Below are 21,631 nucleotides of genomic sequence, written 5' to 3'. Positions count from 1 at the left end.
GAGAGGAGGTACAACAGGAATCAGAAAGGAATCTTGGCCCCAGGAGCAGAGCAGAGACAGATAGGTCCCTACCAGAATGACTGCCATTCAGCTGGCAGTCTCTACCCCATAGTGATCCCTGCCAAAGGACTCTGTCATGGATTTCAGCATGTGTTCATTTGTTTATTCATCCCCTCATGGTGACAGGGTGTCAGGGCCTGTCCTAGGAAGCTGGGAGGTAGGGAATGTGTCAAAATGAAGATACCCACAGAAAATGTCTAATTTTTATGGGTGATTCTAATTTGGGGTAAAGTCTGATCAATCTCATGAGAGCAGGGAGCACCATGATCCTTTCCACCTGGGAGATGAGAAAGGGATTCATGAAGGCTTGGAGGATGCGGAGGGCTTCTGGGAATGCAGAGAGCGACTTAGAGGAAACACTGTGAGCCCAGAGGCATGACTGTGCAGGAGATCTTGGGGAAAGGTCCATCTTCCTGTGCGGCTGGAGGGCAGGGTGCATGCTGGGAGTGGCAGGAGAGAAGGCTGGAAGGCAGAGTGCAGAGAGCTCATAGAGAACTTACGAATTTATGGAGTTTGGTTCCACTCCAAGGAAGAAGGGAGCAACTTCATATTTAAATGCAAAGAAATAGTATCTAATGTCCCCTCAGTTCCTGCACTCTCTCCACACATAGTAGCATTCCACGTCACTAACTGTGACCTGACACTACCCAGGCTTTGGAATCTCTGGTAGATCTCTGGGGTCTATCTCTTCTGACTGCTTCCCTATCAAAAAGCTTGCTTATTCCATGCCCACTTTTATCAGAATTTCATTTTATCAAATAGCTCTCATTATCTGTCATAAGAGACGGTACAGTCCCAGTTAAGTCTATGTTGTGTTAATTTGATTGGCCAATCCACGCTCCACAACGACTTGGAAGAGAATGAGATAAGAACCCACCGGAGTCCACGCCCCACCACAAGCAACTTACTGTGAGGATGACGTCACCCACGATGGCATTTTCTAAGACCCTCGTGACATACAGGTCCTGAGGGAATCTGGGACGATATTCATTGACATCAGTGATGTTGACCACAATTGTGGTCACATCACTGAGGGAGGACGAACCCCTCCGGCTGCACTCAATGGACAGGAAGTACTTGGGATTTGTCTCAAAGTCGAGGCTCCCATTGACATACAGGAATCCTGAGGAAACAAGAGGCCACAGGAGTGAGGAAACTGGGGGATCACAGAAGCAGTGGGCTGAGGGGTCTTGAGCTCAAACCCAGAAGAGGAGCTTGACAAGGCTGAGATGAATCCCCTCCATCTCCCTCTTCATGTCCCTGTGTGTTGTCCCCTCTCCTTTGCCTTCTCCCCCCCCCCATCTCTCCTTTTCCTCTCATTCTAAAGGCTGAGTTTCCTTCATTTATTTCTGTAATATTTCATTAAACCTCATTTAAATCTGTGATGCCAAATGAGTCTCATTTGTATCCATAACAGAGGCTTCTGGCTGACAACACCTGAACTTGCTGTCCGTCTTAGCATCCAAAGAGCCAACCAGCCCTTATGTGCCAGCAGCACTATGGGAAGAGCTCGGCCCGTCCAACAGTGTCCAACTGAACCTGATCAAACCCTTTGATCCAAATGGCATTCTTAGGAAATAAAGACCTAGAGGGAGGTGTATGGCACTGTATGCAGCCAGCCAATTGAGATATGAAAAATTCTGCCGGACACCTGACTCAAATATTTCGTTAATAAATGGCATGAGGATATAAAGAGGAAGAAGAAAATGTTAGCAATTAAAAGAGATTTAAGACACTGTATATCAACCAAATGCAACATGTGGTCACTTTGGGGGTGCTGAAAAGCCATCTTCAAAAGCACCTTTGGGAGATAATCTGAAATTATTGGCTGGGTATTTGATGATATTAACGAATGATTATCTTTTAGGTAAGGTATTATGGTTTTGTTATTAAAAGAGTCTACTATCTAGAGATACCCACTAAAGTATTTATAAATGAAATCATACAGTGTCTGGGATTTGCTTTGAAATAGCTTATCAGGTGCCAAAATACAGCTAAATAGGAAGAATTAGCTGTAGTATTCTATAGCATAATAGGGTAAGCAGAGTTTACAGCAGCGTAGGATATATTTCAAAATAACTAGAAGAGTCCAAAGGTTCCCAACACATAGAAATGATAAGTGTTGGAGAGGATGGAAATGCTAATCACTCCAATTTGGTCATTACACATTTTAATTACTGTACTTCTATCCAAAAATAATGCAAAAAAAACTAGCTAGTATGCTCCATTCTGGTGAGTTGGAGGACTCTGCATGGTGCAGCTGACCTGGGCAGCATGAGGACCTTCCACAAGTTTCTGTGAGTCTGACTTAGGCTCCATGGTCGGAAAGAAAGAAGACAAATGTCCTAACTCTTTCCCTCTCCAGGATAATGAGGGGAAATGGAGGGGTGTCAGGGTGTTTGGAGAGAGTATGAGGGTGACTCTAGGAGGAGGACACTTCTCTTAAAAACCACTTAAACACCAGATTCCAGCAAGTGCTTGGTGCCTCTGTCCCCAAGGAGGGAGGCCCTCTGGGGCTGACCAGAGACCAGGAAGCCACCAACTGTGGGAGGAGACTGGCTCATTGCGGGTCCTGGACCCGGAGCCCTGGGTGGAGACTGGGGAAATACGAAGGCTCCCACATAAGCTGACCCCACGGTGGAAGAAGGGACCAGCACCCAGAGAGAGGGAGAGCAGAGAAAAGCTCAAAGGAGCTCTGCCTTGGGCAGAGACTGTGTGGGGCAGATACACTCTGTACGTGGAGACTCCAATGTTCCCCAAGAACAGGTGGGTCTGGCTCGGGCACCGTCTCACCTGTGCGAGCGTCCAGGCGGAACCTCCCCCGCTCGTTCCCGCCGACGATGCGGTAGCCGGTCTTCTCCGCACCAGGGCGAGTGAGGGTGGCCAGCTGCAGCACCTCCGTGCCATCCGGCGCGTCCTCGCGCACCTGCACGCTGTACTCAGTGTTGAGAAACACGGGCAGGTAGTCCTCTAGGCCCACCACGGAGACCGAGACGGTGCCCAGCGTGGAGAGTGGGATCGGGGATCCCAGGTCCGAGGCACGGACTGTGAGCTCCAGCGCTGTCTGGGGCCCGGCCTCCAGGGGCTTCTCCAGCCGAATCACTCCCGTGGTGGCATCGATAGAAAACTGACCTTCCGCAGAATCCGTCAGAGAGTAGACCACCTGGGCATTGGCTCCTGCCGGGGAGACCAAGGGCAAGATCGATTTTGAGGCCACTCTTCTGGTTTAGTTTACAGCTGAACTTACAGCCACAGGAGGGTCTAGGGAGAGAGCGCCCCATAAAGGCTGAGACGCTTTGGGTGTGTTCAGAGTGACAACTCTCAAGCCAGTCCTTTTACCTGGGCGGCGGGGGTGTCCAAGGCATTATAGGAAAGTTCTTGGTGGGAGCTTGGGGGTCTAGTCTACAAACCTACTACCTAACTACCTGAAAATGTTATATAGTGTCCAATATCAGCTTATAAATGAAAATTGTGTAAGATAAACCACCCACAGTGAGTCCTTTGGCTGTGTAAAAGTTTAGTACCTTGATTGTGGTGCTGGTTACATGAATGAATACATGAGATGTTACATCAAACTACACACAGGGCACATGCGAATTTGTAACAACAGATCACACTATTATGTATAAATATAATGCACCAATAAACAACCCACATATACAAACACATATACATATATACACACAAATAAGTGCATATAAAGCCTAGTAAAACCAGGATATGGCTTGTGTACAATGAAATTCACCATTCTGTATAAATCACAGGTGCCAATAAAAAAATTTAAAAAAGAATACAGCTTGTAGTCTAGTTAGGAGTCATGTACCAATGACAAGCTTCCGGTTTTGATGATACTTACTACAGCCATGTAAGATGTTGTTCCTGGGGAAGCTGAGTGAAGAGAGCTCTCTCAGTACTATTTTTGCAAGTTCCTATGAGTTTATAATTATGTTGAAATAAAAAGTTAAGAAAACAAACACACCCATGGAAAGTTCTCAGTAAATTAAAAAAAAAAAAAATGTTACTCCTGCTTTGGCTCAGATTCTGTTTTGTTCTTTGGTTATGAACAGCTGTTGGACTTGGCTTACACAGGGCCCATAGTGAAAGAAAAATACAAACATTTAATACTCAGCCCTCAGGTCCTTGCACTCACAGATGAATGCAGGCCCTGAGCCTAAGGGGCTCACATTTCACACACATGCATGAACACACACCCCTGTGGTGGAAGTGTGGCGGGGACTGCCTATGAAAAGAGTTGATTCACATCCACCAGATACACACACCAGATAGCTTCCCACTTTAGGCATTTTGATGGAGACACTATCATTTTTCAAGAGAAAGGGAGATGCTGGTCAGGTCACATCTGGAATATTTGGGTAGAATTTAAGGGCTAGAAGAATCATTTTAAAGTGTCAATGGTAAACTGGTTCAAGGCCAGAGAAGGAAAGTGGGATTGCAACCCTATGATTGAAGGCATAGGGCCCTTCCACCCAGAGAGAGGGGCTTGAAGCTAGAGCAAGTAGTGGGTGTATCCTAGTGTCAGAAGTGCCATCATGGAAAAGGGGCCTAGGGAATCTGTGTGACTGTAGAGGATTGGAACCAGGATTAACAGGGTCAGCTCCAAAGAGTGGAACTTGATAATTGTCTGAGGAACAATGGGAGTAAGGGATTGTCTAGGAAGTGGGAGCTTTCTGTCCCTGGACGTGTTCCATATGCAAGCAGAGGCCAACTGAGCACTTCCAGGGCCTTGTAGCCATTAGACGAAGAGGTGGGTGAAGTGGATCACTCCAGCTCTCCAGATCTGTCCCATTGAATCCAGCTCTGCAGCTCTAACAAGTCTGTCCATTTGCACCTCTTATCCCAACGCACACATGCATACACATGGGTTTCCCAGATCCAGCTGGGGCTGACTGTTTGCCCTCCCTAGAGCCCTGTATCCCTCCAAAACTCTCAGCTCCTTCTGCCAAGCTAAAGCCCAATCCCTCTAGGAAATTTCAAATTTACTCTGCTGGTGTCAAACAAGGCAGATTATTTTGATCCCACTTTTATTATTATTGTCATCATCATATGTTGATCTGGCTACTTTGACCCCAAGGGCATTTTCTAGCCTACTTGAGTTATAAAATTTGACTCAGGACAATTGAGCCACAATAGAACATTTCATGATGGCAGAATCTATAATTGGCACAATCTGGGACAGATACTCATTGATGAATTCGATTTGTTTTGTGCTGTGGTTTAAGTGTGCCCCCCAAGAGTTCAACTTAATCCCCAAATTCACATGTTAGTGGTGTTTGGAGGTGAGGTCTTTGGGAGGTCATTGAAATTAGATGAAGGCCAGGAGGGTGGGGTCCCCATGATGATATTAGCGGTTTTCTAGAAAGAAAATTAGATACTTGAGCCACTTGCTTGCTCCAACTCATAACGTGATGCCCTCCACTGTGTTATGATACAGCATGAGACCAGATGCCAGATGCCAAGCAGAATCCAGGGCCATGTTCTTGGGCTATCCAGCTCCAGTACTGTGAGTCAAATAACCTTCTTTTCTCTATCAATCAACCAGTCTGTGGTATTTAGTTATAGTAACAGAAAAGAGACTAAGACACCTTCTAAATTTTTAAAAGGAAAAGAATCAACCCCAATGAAAATACTGTCATTGAAATTAGAATGTAAAATATCAAAAATATCTCAACTTCTTGTACAGAAATGGATCGAGGAATTCAGTAGATTTAATGTAGTTAGTGCCCCAAATTCCTTTCTTTTGTCAAATTAATTTGAGTTGAATAATTCTGATTGGTATGTTTCTTTTTAAAAAAATATGAAACAAATCTTTTCATTTTTCAAATGTCTTAACAATTTTACATGTAAGTCAACCTTTAAGATAAACACAAAATGTCCCAGTTTGTAATTTAAAAAAAAAACCAACAAAACAACAACAAAAAACCCTCAAGCACCCTCTCTGTGTACAGCACTATTCTAGGTGCAATAAAAGAAAATCTTAACCTTTGGAACAAGATTTCATCTTTTCTAGAGAGTAAAAATACAAAAAAAAAAAAAAAAATGGCCCTTACTTCCCACTAATCTGCCCCAAACCCCAAATAAGAAAGAACTCCTTTTCACTAAAACATTTTAAAATAAACCATTTTCCATGCAAAGCTAGTTGATTGGTATATTTCTGATTGAGTGTTTATATTCAAAATGCTTTGGGGCAAAAAGCAAACAAAAAGTTCTTGAAGCTGAATGGCAGTATTGAAAGTTCTCCAGGTCTAATATCAGGGGAGAAGCACTGAGACTGAAATGCTTCGTACCTGCCTCAAAACATGACTAAAATCATTTGTCAGACAGCACTTGGTGCTGTACACAGAAAGGATGCTTGAGTTGTTGTTGTTTTTTAATTAACAAACTGGTAAATTTGTGCTTATCTTCAAAGTTGACTTACATGTAAAATTGTTTTAAGACACTTGAAAAATGAGTGGATTTGTTTCATATTTTTTAGAAAAGAAACATACCCATCAGAATGCAGTGGTACCCCAACATTTCCTACCTGTAGGCATGCAGAGATGCAACAAGTGGATACAGTCCTCACCAGTCCCAGAGAGACACAGAGAGAGCCAATGGTAGATCAAAAAGGCGGAACAGTAGAAGTGGCTTCTACTCCTTCTCAGACTCACCTTGGTCAGGGTCCCGGGCAAATACCACAGCCACGGGGGTCTTAACTGTGGTGTTGTCGAAGACAGCCACAGCACAGTGGCTGGGGAAGAATCGTGGCGCATTGTCATTCACATCCTCCACGTGGAGGGTGACGTCCGCCTGGCACGATCGACCACCTCCATCCGTTGCCTTGGCAACAAGGTTGTACACATCCTTCTTCTCACGGTCCAGGGCTGTGAATGTGGTCAGCTCCCCTGGCCAGAGAAATGACAGAAATTGAGTTTTCTCTTGGTGTGTGCTCTCTAGATATCCATAGGAGACAATCCCAGTCACGGAGTTTATCGCAGTGAAAAGGTGTCAGTACGGTGTATGTGCAGAGGAAAGAAGCCCAGCCTATACCCCCAACACCCACCTGCTTCCTACTGCTCCCAATCACACTCCACCACTATCGTCACTGAGATCTCAGTCTCCAACCCTGAGAGCTCAGTTTCCTTTTCATGCCTAAAGGTGGTAATTGTTAGTGTACCATTGCATTCTGACTGGTGTGTTTCTTTTCTAAAAAATATGAATCAAATCCATTCATTTTTCAAGTGTCTTTCAAATAGGGGCTGGTTAAGTATATTATGTTGGCCATACAGTAACCTGCTGTATAATCTGAAATGAATTATGATAGAGCTTTATGTTCTGGCTTTGATAACATCTGCAAAATAAATTGCTAAGTGAAGAAAATCAAGTTAGAAAAAGAGTATTCTATTTTTGTGAAAGAATTACACAGAGATTTTAGAGATGCGTGGGAAAGCAGTGTGGTAGAACAGCCACCAGAGTCCCTGTCTTTGGGGCAGGGGCTATCATCTGCAATTTCCAGTTTCTGCATAACACACATCTACGCTGTTTGAATTTTGTACAATGAGCACGTATTATTTCCATATTCTGAAAAACCGCCCAGTTTGTTTTTCTTCTAAGTCCTCACTGTTCATCCTGCAGCTGAACAAACAGAAGCCAGGGGAGATTAGGAAACCTGCCTGAGTCACTCAGCACGCCTGTGCTGGGGTCAAGAAGGATGACTTTGTCACCCATCTACCTGGAGAGCTTCCTGGGACATCACTCTCACTGGCCACCTCCCTGCTCAAGAATCTCCAAGTTCATGCTTTGAGCTATTGAATTCAAGCCAAGTGTGGGCAGCTGGCCCTTGTGACCTTGATCTTGTTTGCTACCCACCCCCAACTGCTCCCTACAGCAGCAGGACAGGAATCCACCTGGGGAACTACTCTTGCAGAGGAAGCACAACCTACCCCATATCACCTAGATCCCGCAGCCCAGCCTCTCCCGGCTATTCATGGGCTCTCTGTTTCCCTCTCTCCGCTTTATCCCCTACCTAGTCATGATGACCGAGGCAACCACATCCACTGTGCTCCTCTTAAGCCCGGATCTGGGCTAGCCTTCCATGTGCTTTATTGCTTGTGATCCTTACAAAGTCCTATTAGCTATTATCCCCCATTTGAGAATTTTAGAGAATTTATAAATGGCCCTTCTCTGCCATTCTCTGGCCTCTGGAATAACTACTATATGTCCTCAAGTCTCACATACAATGGCATTTCCTCAAAGAAGTTTTGCTTACCCCTTCTCCCCAAACTAATTTAATTTCTCTTGGCAAATAAACACCCCATGTTTCTTCTTAACACATTTCAAACCTCTGATCTAATGAATGCCTTTCCTATTAGATGACAATGACCTGGATCTTATCTTATCAGTCCATTGATTATGTCTCCAGCATCTAGTGCAATGCTTGGCACATGTACCAATATGTATGTTTGCTCATGTCTGCTGACTGCTCCTTCTCCAAAGAGCCTTCCATGGCACTGGGCACTTGGTATTCAGTAAATAAGTTCTGATCTTGATCCTGCAACTCAGGAAACCTACCTGTATGAGGATCCAGCTTGAATTCATGTGCCCCAGGTCCATGCAGAGAATACGTGATCTGAGCATTGGTGTCGGTGTCCAAGTCTGTAGCCGAAACTTTCAAAATGAAGTGTCCTGGAGATACATCTTCACGAACGTTGCCAGTATAGAGAAGCTGGAGAGGAAAAGAAAAAGAGGAAGAGTGTGGAAGCTATACTTAGAGAGAGCAAAAATGATAGAGACAGAGGCCAGAGACAGAGAGAAAGAGAGAGGGGGAGGAGAACAGAGGGAAGGAGAAACATAAGGAAAATGGAGACTAAAAACTAGAAGAAGGATGACAAGACAACAAATCAGAAAAGACGGGATGAAGAAGAAATTCCACCCAAAAGCCCACATGCAGGGCTAGAGGGCCTGCTGCAGCCTACCTGACAAGGAGCCCGGGGAGGCTTCTGGGTGAGATGGGCTTGACACCAGGGGTCTCAGCCACTCCGGGCCAATCCCCCACCTCTGTGAAGAGGCTAGACGGTCAGGCTCACCTCCCTACCTACGTTCCCAGGATGGACCCTGTCCTTTGATCTGGTCTGCACCCCAGTGGCCCTCCACTGCAGGCACCATTTATAGCAAGCTGGAGGTGCGGCGCAAGGGAAAAGCTGGAGTCCCTGAGAACTCAGTTTCCTTTCAGTGCCTGGCCATCCTGGTTCCTACTCCTGCAGGGAATAGCAGGGGATGGAGACCAGTCATGCTCTGGATGGAAGCTCCATGCCCAGGTGGGCTGTGTGGAGATGGTCCTCCACACCTTCTTAGCCTGACTCTAATGAAGCTGTGGTCCATTCCTGAGAAGACCACGGTGAGCCTGGCCCCAGCCTCTCCCAGCATGGAGATGATGGAGGTTTTAAGGATGGCTGAGGGAAAAGGGGAAAAAAAATAGACACCTTTCTCCCCAGGAAAGCTGCCCTTATAAGACCACCCAAAATGTGGTCATCTGGGATTCTGAAAAGGTATTTTCAATGCTTACGGACAATCCAGGCTCTTTTTTTTCCTACTATGCTTTCATATGACTAGAGTATAGAAAAGCAGAAGAAAAAAATGAGAGGGTATACGTATTTGCATGTGTTGCAAAGTAAGTGCTCATGTGGAGGTATGTGTGTGCAAATAAGTGGATGTAAATATGCAAATGTAGGTGCAAGTATGCTTGTGTGAATTGTATCTATCTATATGTGGGTGGGCATATGCGTGATTGTGGTAGCTATGTAGTGCATGCTTATGCGTAGTTGTGTATATCTGTACTGATAGTTTTCTGTGTATATAGGACTGCAGATGATCCTTTGTGTAGATGTATATTCCTATGTATAGCATGTATTTATGTACATATAATGAATGGCTGGATTTTAGGTAAATAGAGATTGTGCTAATTTGAGACATTATAAAATTAAAATGCCAACAGCTTATCTGCAACCTTTACGGTATTGCAGATCCCCTTGGTCAAAAGTTACTTCTTGTGTTCAAAACTATATTTAAAAGAAATTTAACTATATTTAAAACTATATTTGTGACTGTCAGCTTAGCCCTCTAAAAACACATTTCTGCTCCTGCTAAACACACGCATGCACACTCCTTCACACAGGTTTGTCTCAACATCTGTTCCCATGGGGAATTTAGGACTAAAGTACATAGGTCCTTAAGAAAGTATCCCTTATCCCAGTAACTGTCGTGCCTGCCTGTTTGTGTATGTGGGTAACCTGAAGGGAGTGTCTGCATTGGGCTATATTACCAAGCAGGTGCAGGGATATGTGGGCTAAGAGGAGGGGTGTCCCTGGGGAGGCCCCTGGATGTATTTCACAATAATGAACCATGTTAACAGCTGAGCAGGGGAGAGGGTTTGCACAGTGAGCATGGCCGACTGTTTGAAGAATGTGCGTTACTTTGCTTCTAGATAAGTTTCGCAGAAAAGTGGACCTTTATAGAGAGTATAGGAAGAGAGATGTAGATGGTGATTCCTGAAGAGCTTGCTATAATCCCTAAGAAGGCTAAGGAATTGCCTAGAAGGGTCCCTGCACCAGGGAACTAGACCGAGGCCCACTGGGGAGAACAAGTGCAGATGAGGTCAACCATGGCCAGTCTCAGAGATGCATCGTAGATCATCCTCCTTTCTCCTGCCCTCCCTCTCTCTACCTTCCTTGCCTCCACTTCCCACTCCACCCTCAACAAGCCCTCACCTGTGAGCACTGTGGGCTGTTATCATTCATGTCCAGGACAAAGATCTCCACAGGGACAGAAGCCTGGAACTTGCCATCTGACGCTGTGATTCTGAGCAAGTACTTGGCCATGTGCTCACGGTCCAGGGTCTTCCTTGAGTAGATCCTCCATTCATCCCCAACTTGGCTGATGCCAAATTGGCCCAGGGGGTCTCCCTCTAAAAGCATGGGACACAGCTTTCAGAAGCAGCAGGAATGAATCAGGCTATGTGTCACAGGTGGCTGCCCAACTGCCCCTTCTTTTAGGGTTGCTGAGAAAGGCAAAAATGTCTTTTCTCCCTTAACTAGGGACCCACAATTCACACTGAGTCAGATTTTAGTATTACGAAGCTTCTTCTGACTTCAAACACCTCCTGTTAAATAAAATTATCACTGCAAGAAGCACAGGTTCAAAATATGTGGCTGGCAGGAGCAGGCTTCTTACTTTCTGTGGCCTGGAAGGCATCAGTGGAAGTTAAAGGGAAGCAAATTTCTAATCTATATAAAAAATGTCTATCTATAGCTATTCACTAGCAAATGGGTGGAAAGTAATCAATGACACTAAACTCTCTGAGTTTTTTTTTTAATTTTTTTTTTGTAGTTGTAGATGGACATCATGCCTTTATTTTATTTTTTTACTTTCATGTGGTGCTGAGGATGGAACCCAGTGCCTCATACGTGCAAGACAAGCACTCTGCCACTGAGCCACAGACCCAGCCCCTCTGAGATTTTATTATACAACTAATGACAGGTCCCTAGCCTTGCTTGTAAGATGTCATTCCTGACAAGGAAATCACTGATAAGGGTATGGGAAGATGGACTCTCACTCTAAGATCCTAAAATTCCAGAGTTCCAAGGTTCAGCTGCTTCAAGAGTTGACTATTCATTGACATTTACTATTCTCTTATTCAATGATTTTAAGACTCTTGCATTTTTAAGTGCCTGATGTTATAAGATGATAGATTTTATTTTTCTAAGCTACTTCAAACAGCTCACATTCTGTCTGTCTCCAGGAGTCTATGGCTCTTGGTTGGAAGTTGAGCCTCATTAACTCGCCAGAGCATAGCTGAAAGAGCAAAAAGATCCATGTTTATGGGAATGGATGACATGGCACTGGGGCTTGGAAGAAAAGGATATTCTGAGTGAAGAAACTCTCACGGTCACTGTTTGGTTTAGTCTTTGTATAGAAAATGGGATAATTCAGTTTACAATAGGTATCCACTGAAGAAAGCAGTTTTTAGTCTGGTTTGAAGTTTTCATTCCGGCCCTAACACAAACTCAGAGTAGGACCTTGGTTGAGCATCTCCGTCTACCCAGGTCTTGGTTTCCCCATCTGTGAAATGAGGGGGCAGGGCTGGCTCAATCTGAGAAGTGCTGTATGTCACTCTAAGACATAAGTCCTAAAACTGACTAAGAAGAATTTTCTGTAATCCACAACTTGTCCTCCATAAAGACAGTCACCTGGAAGAATTTTCATGGATCACACAACTACTGTTGGGGCTCCCACTATCCCCTGGAAGATATCTGACAGTAGTTAAAATATGAGCCTTCTATTCCATTTGTGTCACCTAAAATAAAGTACTTTCTAATTTATAGAGGACTCTCTGAGCTGTCCCCAGTTAGGTCTTCCCAGCATCCCTGTGAGATGAATGAGAACAGACACACCAAGTCCTAGGGGGCTGAGTGATTGGCCCCAGGTTACACTGCTAAAAATGGCGGAGCCCAAACTTAAATCTAGATCTTGGGCACCTCTGACTGAACTTTTTTCAATGAATCCCAGTACCTCCAGTCGGTGGCGGGTGTCCTTACCTGTGATGTAGCAGGTGACCTGTCTGTTCTGTTCAGAGATGTCAGCATCCAGGGTCTTCAGAGTGACTACAAGCTCACCAGGTTCACTATTCTCAACCACAGATCCTCTGTAGTCTTCAGAAGCAAATCGAGGAGCATTGTCATTCTCATCTGTAATGGAGACCTCCACCAGGGCCTGAGAGGACAGCTGGATGGTCTGTCCATGGTCATAGGCCACCACATAGAAGTAGTAGTTCTGGCGGGTCTCACAGTCAAGTTCCTGGAGGGTGGTGATCCAGCCGCTCTCGCTGTCAATGGAAAAGAGCTCATGGATGTTGCTGCCAGGCTCCATGGACAACCTGTAGCTCACCTGGCCATCACTCCCTGTATCTTGGTCATTAGCAGTCACTTGAATGACTGTGGTACCCCCCGGCATATTCTCGGTAAGGAAAGCCTTATATGGATCAGCCTCAAATATAGGCCTGTTGTCATTGACATCTTTCACTTGGATGTTGACGGAGACTAAGGACACCAAATCAGTATCCTCATGGGGGCAATGTGCCATCAGATCAATCTGGTACCATTTGGTGGACTCATGATCCATGGGCTTCCTCACTTTTAGGACCCCCGTGTCTGGGTCCAGAGAGAAGACACCGTCCTTATTGCTCTCTGGTGTGGTGCCCTGCACCAGACTGTAGATGACTGGATCTTGAGCTGCCACTGCTTTAACAACCCCAATTTCAGACCCTTCTGGAAGATCTTCAGAAGCCGAGAAAGTATACAGAGGCTCAGAAAATTTGGGCAAGGACACTTCATTAGGAACAACCTGAAGTCGTACTGGCACCAGAGAGCCCCAGTGAGGGGGACCCCCATCTTGGGCTTTGATTTTGAAGTCAACAGCCCTGTTTTCCAGCCCCACCAGGCTCTCTTTCACCTTGACCACACCAGTGGTTGCATTGACTTCAATGATGTTTTCATCCAGGTCCTCTATAGAGTCCACTGAGTAGGTGACATCTGCATTCCGACCTTCGTCTGCATCGTAAGCCAGCACCTGGATAACGGGGGAGTCTTTACTGACGTTAGATGGGATGGACAGGGTGTACCCGGATGCTTTGAACTGTGGAGGGTTGTCATTTTCATCTGTGAGGATGATCTTCACAGTGCAGAAGGCCACTCTTCCTCCTCCATCGCGGGCCATCACCTTAATAGCGATGACTCTTTCTGTTGAATTTTCTCGATCCAGTTTCTGCAGAGTGGTGATCTGGCCACTGGGGTTTATGGAGAACTTTTCATCCGCTAGTTTATTAATGATAGTGTAGTCTACGGTGCCATAGGGACCACTGTCTTTGTCTATGGCTAATAACTCAATCACCTTGGTTCCAACCCTTGCATTCTCGGCTAACTCTGCCTCATAAACATGCTGCTGGAATTCTGGGCTGAACTTGTTGGCATTTGTAGTGTTTATATACACAGGCACCGTTGCTCGAAAGACCCCGTCAGAAGCACCTACTCTCAAATTGTAAAAAGAGTCCAGGTGCTTTTTGCAAAGATTGAATGTAGAAATGATGCCTGACGAGCTGTTGATGGAGAAGTGCCGGTCTTGATTGCCAGAAAGAATCAGATACTCCAGATGGGAGGTGTCCTTACTGTCAGGGTCAAGAGCTTGAACTTTAAGAACCAGGTGTCCACAGGTTGCTAACTCACTGACATTGGCTTCATACTGAGGTTGTCTGAACTCTGGGGGGTTGTCATTGATGTCAGACACATTGACAACCACAAGGGTTTCACCAGTGAGTGGAGGGTCTCCTCTATCCATGGCCCTGACCTTCACGTGAAAGTGTTGTCGTGCTTCATAATCCAGTTCTTGAACTGTGAACATCTCCCCCGTGCTCCCGTTGATCTGGAAGAACTTGGAAACATCAGAGCCATCCTCCACGATCTCATAGGAGACATCCCGGTTCTGTCCTGAGTCTTGATCCGAAGCCAAGAGTTGGATCACAGGGGTCTGAGCAGGCAAGCCTTCTGACACTGAAGTGGTATACACCAATTGGGAAAAAGTTGGAGGGTTATCATTGATGTCCTCCACCAGGACTTCCACTGTGGCTTCAGAAAATGACCCCAGGGCTGTGTCTGTGGCCCTGACAGTGAACACATGTCTGCTCTTAGACTCATAGTCCAAAGGTCCTGTCACTGTGAGGACACCTGTCTTAAAATCAGTGGTGAAGAGCATCAAGGGCTCTTCCTCCACAATGTTGTAGATAAGCCTGAGTCCCTCTGGACTCCGGGCTTGGGTATGGAGAATTGGGGTATACAGTGTGATATTTTCAGGTACTTTGATTTTGTAGTAAGGACTCTGAAATAGTGGGTTGGATTTATTTCTCACAGTGACAAGAACCTCTTCCTCAGTCTGTAGGGATGGGGTTCCTCCATCCCGGGCAATGACTTTGAGGCGATACTTATTTAAAGCTTGATAATCGAAGGGCTTCTTGAGCGAGATGTCTCCAACATAGGGGTCAATTCGGAAATAGGTATAATCTTCTGCAAATGCATATGTGACTTTCCCATTTGCCCCCAAGTCCTCATCAGTGGCAGATACCTGAAAGAGGACATCCCCTGGCTCTGTGCCATCTTGGATGATTGTGTAATAGGGCAGATGCTTAAATTCAGGAGGATTGTCATTGACGTCTTCAACAGAGACTCTGACTAGAGCCTGAGCCACTCGCGGAGGGATCCGATTGTCCCTTACTTCCACTGCCACCTCGTGAGTGTCCTGCTGCTCTCGGTCAAATGCCACTCCTCTTGTTTGCAGCACACCTGCTGACTTAACCATATGAAACAGATCGGTGCCATTCAAGAGAAAGTAGGACAAGGTGTCATTCAAATGATTGCCCTGGACATTGAAAATCACCAGGGACTTTCTGTCCTGCAGGTTCTCCTTCACTCTGGCCCTATAGACATCCTGATCAAACTGTAAACTTTTGTCAAGGACTTGGGTCAAAGAAATTTTTACCAGGGCAGTATCTTGATACAAGCCATCAGAAGCCCTAATGGTGAGCTTCCGAGAGAGCCCCAGGACAGCAGGATTCAGCACAGATATGCGGCCAGTGACAGGATGAATGGCAACGGCTTCATCAGCATTGCCCGTCTTGATGCTATAATTGACTTCCGAATCTTGGTCACTGGCCCTCACCACAAGGAGCTCCATTCCTGGATGGATGGGTTCCACAATCGCCACTTCATATATCTGCTCTGCAAACCTGGGAGGAGAGTCGTTCACATCTCTGACATTGATGATGACCCTCGCAGGCCTGGGTGCAAATAAGATGGGGCTCCCTTGGTCATGGACGTAGACACTGAACTGGAAAGAAGGCATACTCTCGTAATCCATCTCTGATGCAATGGTTAGGGTGCCCATGCTGGGATCGATTCTGAAAAACTTCAAGGCCTCTGGCTCTAAAATTTTATACACCAACAAGGAATTCGCTTCCTTGTCGAAGTCAGAGGCATGAATCACAAAGGGGCTGTTGTCTTCATCCATGATCATGCTGTGCAATGGAGCTGCTTCGCTAATTTGGCCCACAAACGTTGACTTCAAGAACGTGGGAGCGTTGTCATTGTCATCAATTATGTAAGCAAGTACCACGACATCAGTGAATGCGCCTGCCATGTTGCTGCCTCGGATTTTCAGCTGGTAAGAGGAGATTTTCTCATGGTCTAACTTCTTCTGGATGGAAATGAGGCCAGAATATGAGTTCATAGAGAAGACGCCATCTTTGTTTCCCTCTCTTAACTCATAGGTAACTTCAGAGGAGCTAGTAGCAGAGACAAGGATAATTGGGGAGCCAATAGGGATAGACTCTGGGATCTCCACAAAGTACTCAGATTTTGAAAAGATGGGTGCACTGCTGTCTGAGGGGTACACATGAATGATCACTGTAGCCAGGTCATGCCAACGTGGGGAGCCTTGATCTTCTGCCTTCACTGTCAAAGTATGCCGGGTATGATTTGCTCGATCAAGTTTCTGGGCTACGGTAATGATGCCTAGTAGGGTATTGATGTTGAAGAAACCCTCACTGTTACCTGAAATGCAAGACAAAACTAAGTTTACCATATTTTCAAGAGAAATGAAGTAGGGTTCTAGATCAGTAAAGAGACTGTTACAGGGGTTGGGCTATGGCTCAGAGGTAGAGTACTTGCCTCGTATGCATGAGGCCCTGGGTTTGATCCTCAGCACCACATAAAAATAAATGAATAAAATAAAGATATTGTGTCCATCTACAACTAAAAAAATATTAAGAACAAAAAGACTATTGCCCAAAACTTAGAGCAAAATCCGCATCCTGTGCCACCCTGGATTTAGTGTGATGTAGTGTATAGGGTAAATAATAACTTTATTCAATCCCTAAGGTGGCGCACATAGTAGGAACTTCATAAATGGTGCTTCAGTTATCACTAATTCTCTGAGAGACAACTTAATCTACAAACCAAAGTTGTAATAGGTCTTTGAAGCCAAGAAAGGAGACTCACACTTTACAAAGCACACTTCAACACTTCACCCTGAATTTCAGTGGTGCCTTTTGTAGGAAAAGCTTCAATTATATTGTAGAGCACCTTAAACCATTCTTCACACAACTTCTAATAGTTATGGCTGAATACCTAAAATGTGAAACTATAAATATGAAGTCAGAACTGATAGGGACTTTAAAAATCACCTTGTCCATTCCCTTTATGGTCTCTAGTAGGAAAGTCCTGGCTAAGGATTGGGTGAGGAGTCGGGTTCTAAGGGATTGGACAGATAACCTGGATCTTGATACTGTTGTACCAGTGACCTCCTACCACATCTTATTTCTTAAACTTCAAGCTTTCTCACATCATCTTTATATTTTTTTAAACATCCAACCACTGCCTGTATTATTTTATAATATTATTTAATGAATATTTTCCTTTGAGTTGATGCATTCATAAATTGTTAAATATTTTTAAAAGGCAACTGTATGCTGCTACCTTTAAAAAATTATCCTTTGTCATAAATCGAGGATACAATAAAAATAGACAATGAAAACAATCTTATAAAAACTTGAATAAAATGTATTCCTTGCTCAAGTGTCTGAGTCTGAGACCTATTCTCTTTCTTTGGTAAAAATAACAAGTAATGGGAATTAGGACAAAATATAAAAACATTAAAAAAATAAGAAGTTGTGTTTTTTGCATGGAAAACAATTCAAACTTTAATTTAATTGTAAAGTAAATTAAGATTTTATGACTATTTTTTTAAAGAGAAAGAGTTAGAAAAGACTGAAGAGATTCTAGTCCCCAAATCAAGCTTTGTCCTCAATTGGAACAGGAAGTTTGATGGGCATCAGCAAGAAAGCACCTTCTTCTCGCCTGATCACCTGCTCAGTGCTATGACTGAGTAGCCCCTGGGTTAGTTTGCTGACCACCAGATATACAGGCTCACATTCAGGGGACTATCACTCTCCACCTTTCTTATTCTGTTTACCACATGGGTGTTTATTTATGATATCAATGGCAAAGATAACAGCTGAGATTCATCATAAGACTTTCAATCCCTGTCTTCCACACTTGGAAACCCTTCTCCAGCTGATTGTTTGGGTGGTCTGTGATACAGGTGCCAAACTCAGTCAAAAACCCAGGTTTATAGTGGTTCCCTTAAAAGTCGCTAAGTTAACTGTGTAAACAAAACTCTAATTCTCATTTCTTATATTACTGAGAGTAAAAATCAGGGCACAAGATTCTATATCTGTTTTGATCTCAATACCACAAAAAGATGCTAGAAAAAGATGAGAGACAAATAGACAAAATTGTTATCTCTGGGTGAAGGTGATCATGTTTCAGTATTCTTCTTTATACATTCCTGTATTTTCCATATTTTCAAAAATTGACATGAGTTACTCCTATACTCAAAAGAACATTTGAAAACTATCTGTAAAATAAATCCATTTTCTTCATCAGAAGGGCTGACAGTGAGGTGAAATTGGATAACAGATGTGATTATACTTAATAAATCACAAAAAGTAAACAATCTATGCATTATAATTTATATTCTTTAGGTATGAATGGACTTCTGTCACATGGCAAATATTTCTTCAAAACAGAAAATGTAAAATGCTCTGATTTTTTGAGCATAAACAAGCATTATGCTCCGTGAGAATAGAGAGTAAGCCACGTTCATCTCAGTTCTTCCAAAGAAACTAGCTCTATAAAGTATTGACTATCATTAAAGGTAATTATTATTAAATGTCATTAATTATACATTATCAACCATTACAAATTATAATTAATAATTAGTTGGCTACTGGATATTATCACTTTTGTTACATTAACTACCTATAATTGACCCTTATCAATGATCATAATAATAACCCCTGGCATTTATATAATCTTTTACAGTTTATGACATTTATTAACATACATTGTATCTTTGAATCTTTTATAACAACTTTCTAGAAAAATATTATTCCCGTTTTTTGAGATGATGAAAACCATGGAGCAGACATTAAATGATTATATGGCCTTAGCAGAAAACAGAGGTTACTCCTAAGACTGCCATACACCTAATACCTAAAGTATTTACACATCTCTTTTAATGTACATGCATGAAGTCATTGCATTTTAAAATGCTGCATGGGCTTCAAAAGCATCTTATGCATATGTGGTCATTGGTGGTTTATATCATATATATGTAAAGTCTCCCATAACTTGAGTAGTCCTTTTACTATTGTTATTACCATCTTTGGTTATGCCATAACTTAGGTCATGATAGTTCAAGGGAATGTTCTAGAACTGATATTTGTCAAAGCCTGGAGATTTTGTGACTTGATTAATCTGAAAATTCATGCCTCTAGTGCTTTCCTTTATTTTCAAAGCAGCTTTTGCCATCCTCTGAACTCATGGCCAGACCTCTCACCTTTCAGGAGGGAGTAGTGGACCACAGCATTGGCACCCCGGTCAGCATCCTCAGCTCGGACCTGGAGCAGCTCTGTGCCAGGGACTATGGTATCAGGAACACTTGCCTCATACCGGAGCTGGGTGAAGTGTGGTGGGTGGAGGTTTCCATCCTCCACATGAATGGTCACCCACACGAAGTTCCTCTTGATGGGCATCTCTTGGTCTCGGACCTGTGGGCCCAAGGGGGTATTAGCAAAAGGAATGGAAGGAGACAGGGCTAGAGATTAAGGTCAATAAATAGGATGCCCATGAAACCTTACCAAATTGTAACTCTGCATATGTCTTTAAATCTTGATCCAATCTATGGTCTATTTTCTTTTTACAAATAATTATAATTAGACTTAGCTATTTTAATGGATAATTTCACTTTGGGACAAAGGCAGAAATAGGCAAAGAAACAGTATTTTCCAGATAAGACCCCTGAAAACTTTAATTCTTTGTTAACATGATACACAGAAAAAAAAATCTATGGTCAAGTAAATTTGGGAAGCACTGAACTAAATGGAGCAAATCAGTTTTCATTGCCGCAGGATTTTTCAGAGGCTTCAATATACACTAATGTGCCTAGAGGATGATACAGGTAAGAAACTTGACCCCCCACAACAGGAAGACAGAATTTTTTTAAATTAAAATTTATAGAGGCTTTCACTCTCAAGGTCATAAAAATGTACACACAAGACCCAGAGTTTTGGGTCCTGTACCTGCTTGCCTGACCCTGGTCCTTGCTTTGGGTATGAGGGTCTTATTTTATTTGGGGTCTTTTGTTTGTTTGTTTTTGTGATGCTGGGGATTGAACCCAGGGCTTTGTGCACATGAGGCAAGCACTCTACCAAGTGAGCTATATCCCCAGTCCCTGGGTATGAGGGGATATAGCTAAGTTCCTTCTGGCTCTGACTCTTTATCAATCCACATGGTAGTCATAAAGTCATGGTGTGGGAAAAGATTTGTTGGGCGATATTTGGGGTGAGTCCAGAGAAAGCCAAGGTCCACAGGAATTTCCTTGCCAGCCACCCTGTCTCTTGTTTTCATTCCAGGAATCCCCTATGGAAGATGCCTCTGGCCAGCTGTGAAATATCCCAATTCTCTCTCTTGAATTCTCTTGACAGCATCAGCACATCCAGTTTATCAGAGATGAAGGATGCTTCCACATGCCTCCCAGTGTGTCCACCCCCCATACCCACTCACAACCACACCCTCACCCGCTTCTTCAGTGTGCTCACCATAACAGTCAGTGTATGCTGGGAGGGCCCTGAGCCCAGGTCCAATTTCCCCACGGTTACCAGGACACCACTGCTGGGGTCCAGCTGGAAGAGGCTGGTACTTTCCGGGTCTTGGCTGCCCTGGATGGTGTAGATGAGTCCCTTGCCCTTGTCCTGATCTGTAGCCTGGACTCGGAGGAGCTCGACCCCAGGCAGAGTGTCCTGGGGGACTCTGACCTCATAGTGAGCCTCCAGAAACTGAGGCCTGTGATGGTTAATGTTGGCAATCATGAAAATGTAGACCTAGGGAGGACACACACACAGAGAAGGGGGACTGTGAACTGCCTGGGGACAAGGACAGTGTCTGTCTGAATCTCCACTGAACCGTCCATGCCTAGCACAGTACCTGGCACACAGAGTCATTATCACTCGATAAACATTTCCAGAATGAATGATGGAATCTCAAAATCACCAGGCTTTCAGAACACCATGCTGTCTTATGGTTTTTCAAAAATAAAAATTTTATAAACGAGCCTTTTCTTCAAATTAAAAGTTATGTAAAATTCCAATATATGAAACAGAAAAAAAAAAAAAAACTATGGTAAAAATCCAGAGTAGAAATCTAGAAACCCATGACCTGCCCATTATTCATCATACCCATGGTATGATATTCTTTAACAAAAACTTCTCATTTAGGCAAATCCCTTCATCATATAGAGCTCCAGTGTGGGAACAAACATTATTCCAAGATCATAGAAGTAGGGTGTGGATTATGTAAAACTGGATCCCAGAATTTTCCTTTCAGATTCGAGGTCCCACCACATCCACAGAAAA

General features: G+C 43.9%; 1 protein-coding gene across 1 annotated transcript in view; it reads right to left on the bottom strand.

The window, feature by feature from the left end:
• The window catches only part of Fat2 (FAT atypical cadherin 2), an 88,431-nt gene that overhangs the window by 29,407 nt on the left and 37,393 nt on the right, over nucleotides 1–21,631 (bottom strand). Inside the window, exons 8-15 of the mRNA XM_046446406.2 lie at nucleotides 20,819–21,100; nucleotides 19,558–19,768; nucleotides 12,651–16,709; nucleotides 10,824–11,020; nucleotides 8,629–8,782; nucleotides 6,729–6,962; nucleotides 2,854–3,237; nucleotides 969–1,183 (exon numbers count right to left, since the gene is read on the bottom strand). Coding sequence (XP_046302362.1) covers nucleotides 969–1,183; nucleotides 2,854–3,237; nucleotides 6,729–6,962; nucleotides 8,629–8,782; nucleotides 10,824–11,020; nucleotides 12,651–16,709; nucleotides 19,558–19,768; nucleotides 20,819–21,100 — 5,736 coding nt within the window. The remainder of the gene's footprint in view (nucleotides 1–968; nucleotides 1,184–2,853; nucleotides 3,238–6,728; nucleotides 6,963–8,628; nucleotides 8,783–10,823; nucleotides 11,021–12,650; nucleotides 16,710–19,557; nucleotides 19,769–20,818; nucleotides 21,101–21,631) is intronic.

The sequence above is a fragment of the Marmota monax genome, unplaced genomic scaffold, assembly GCF_021218885.2.
Source record: "Marmota monax isolate L192 unplaced genomic scaffold, Marmota_monax_Labrador192_F-V1.1 WCK01_AAM20220418_F8-fsc00188, whole genome shotgun sequence".
Classification (NCBI taxonomy): domain Eukaryota; kingdom Metazoa; phylum Chordata; class Mammalia; order Rodentia; family Sciuridae; genus Marmota; species Marmota monax.
This window is presented reverse-complemented; position numbering and strand designations above follow the sequence as displayed.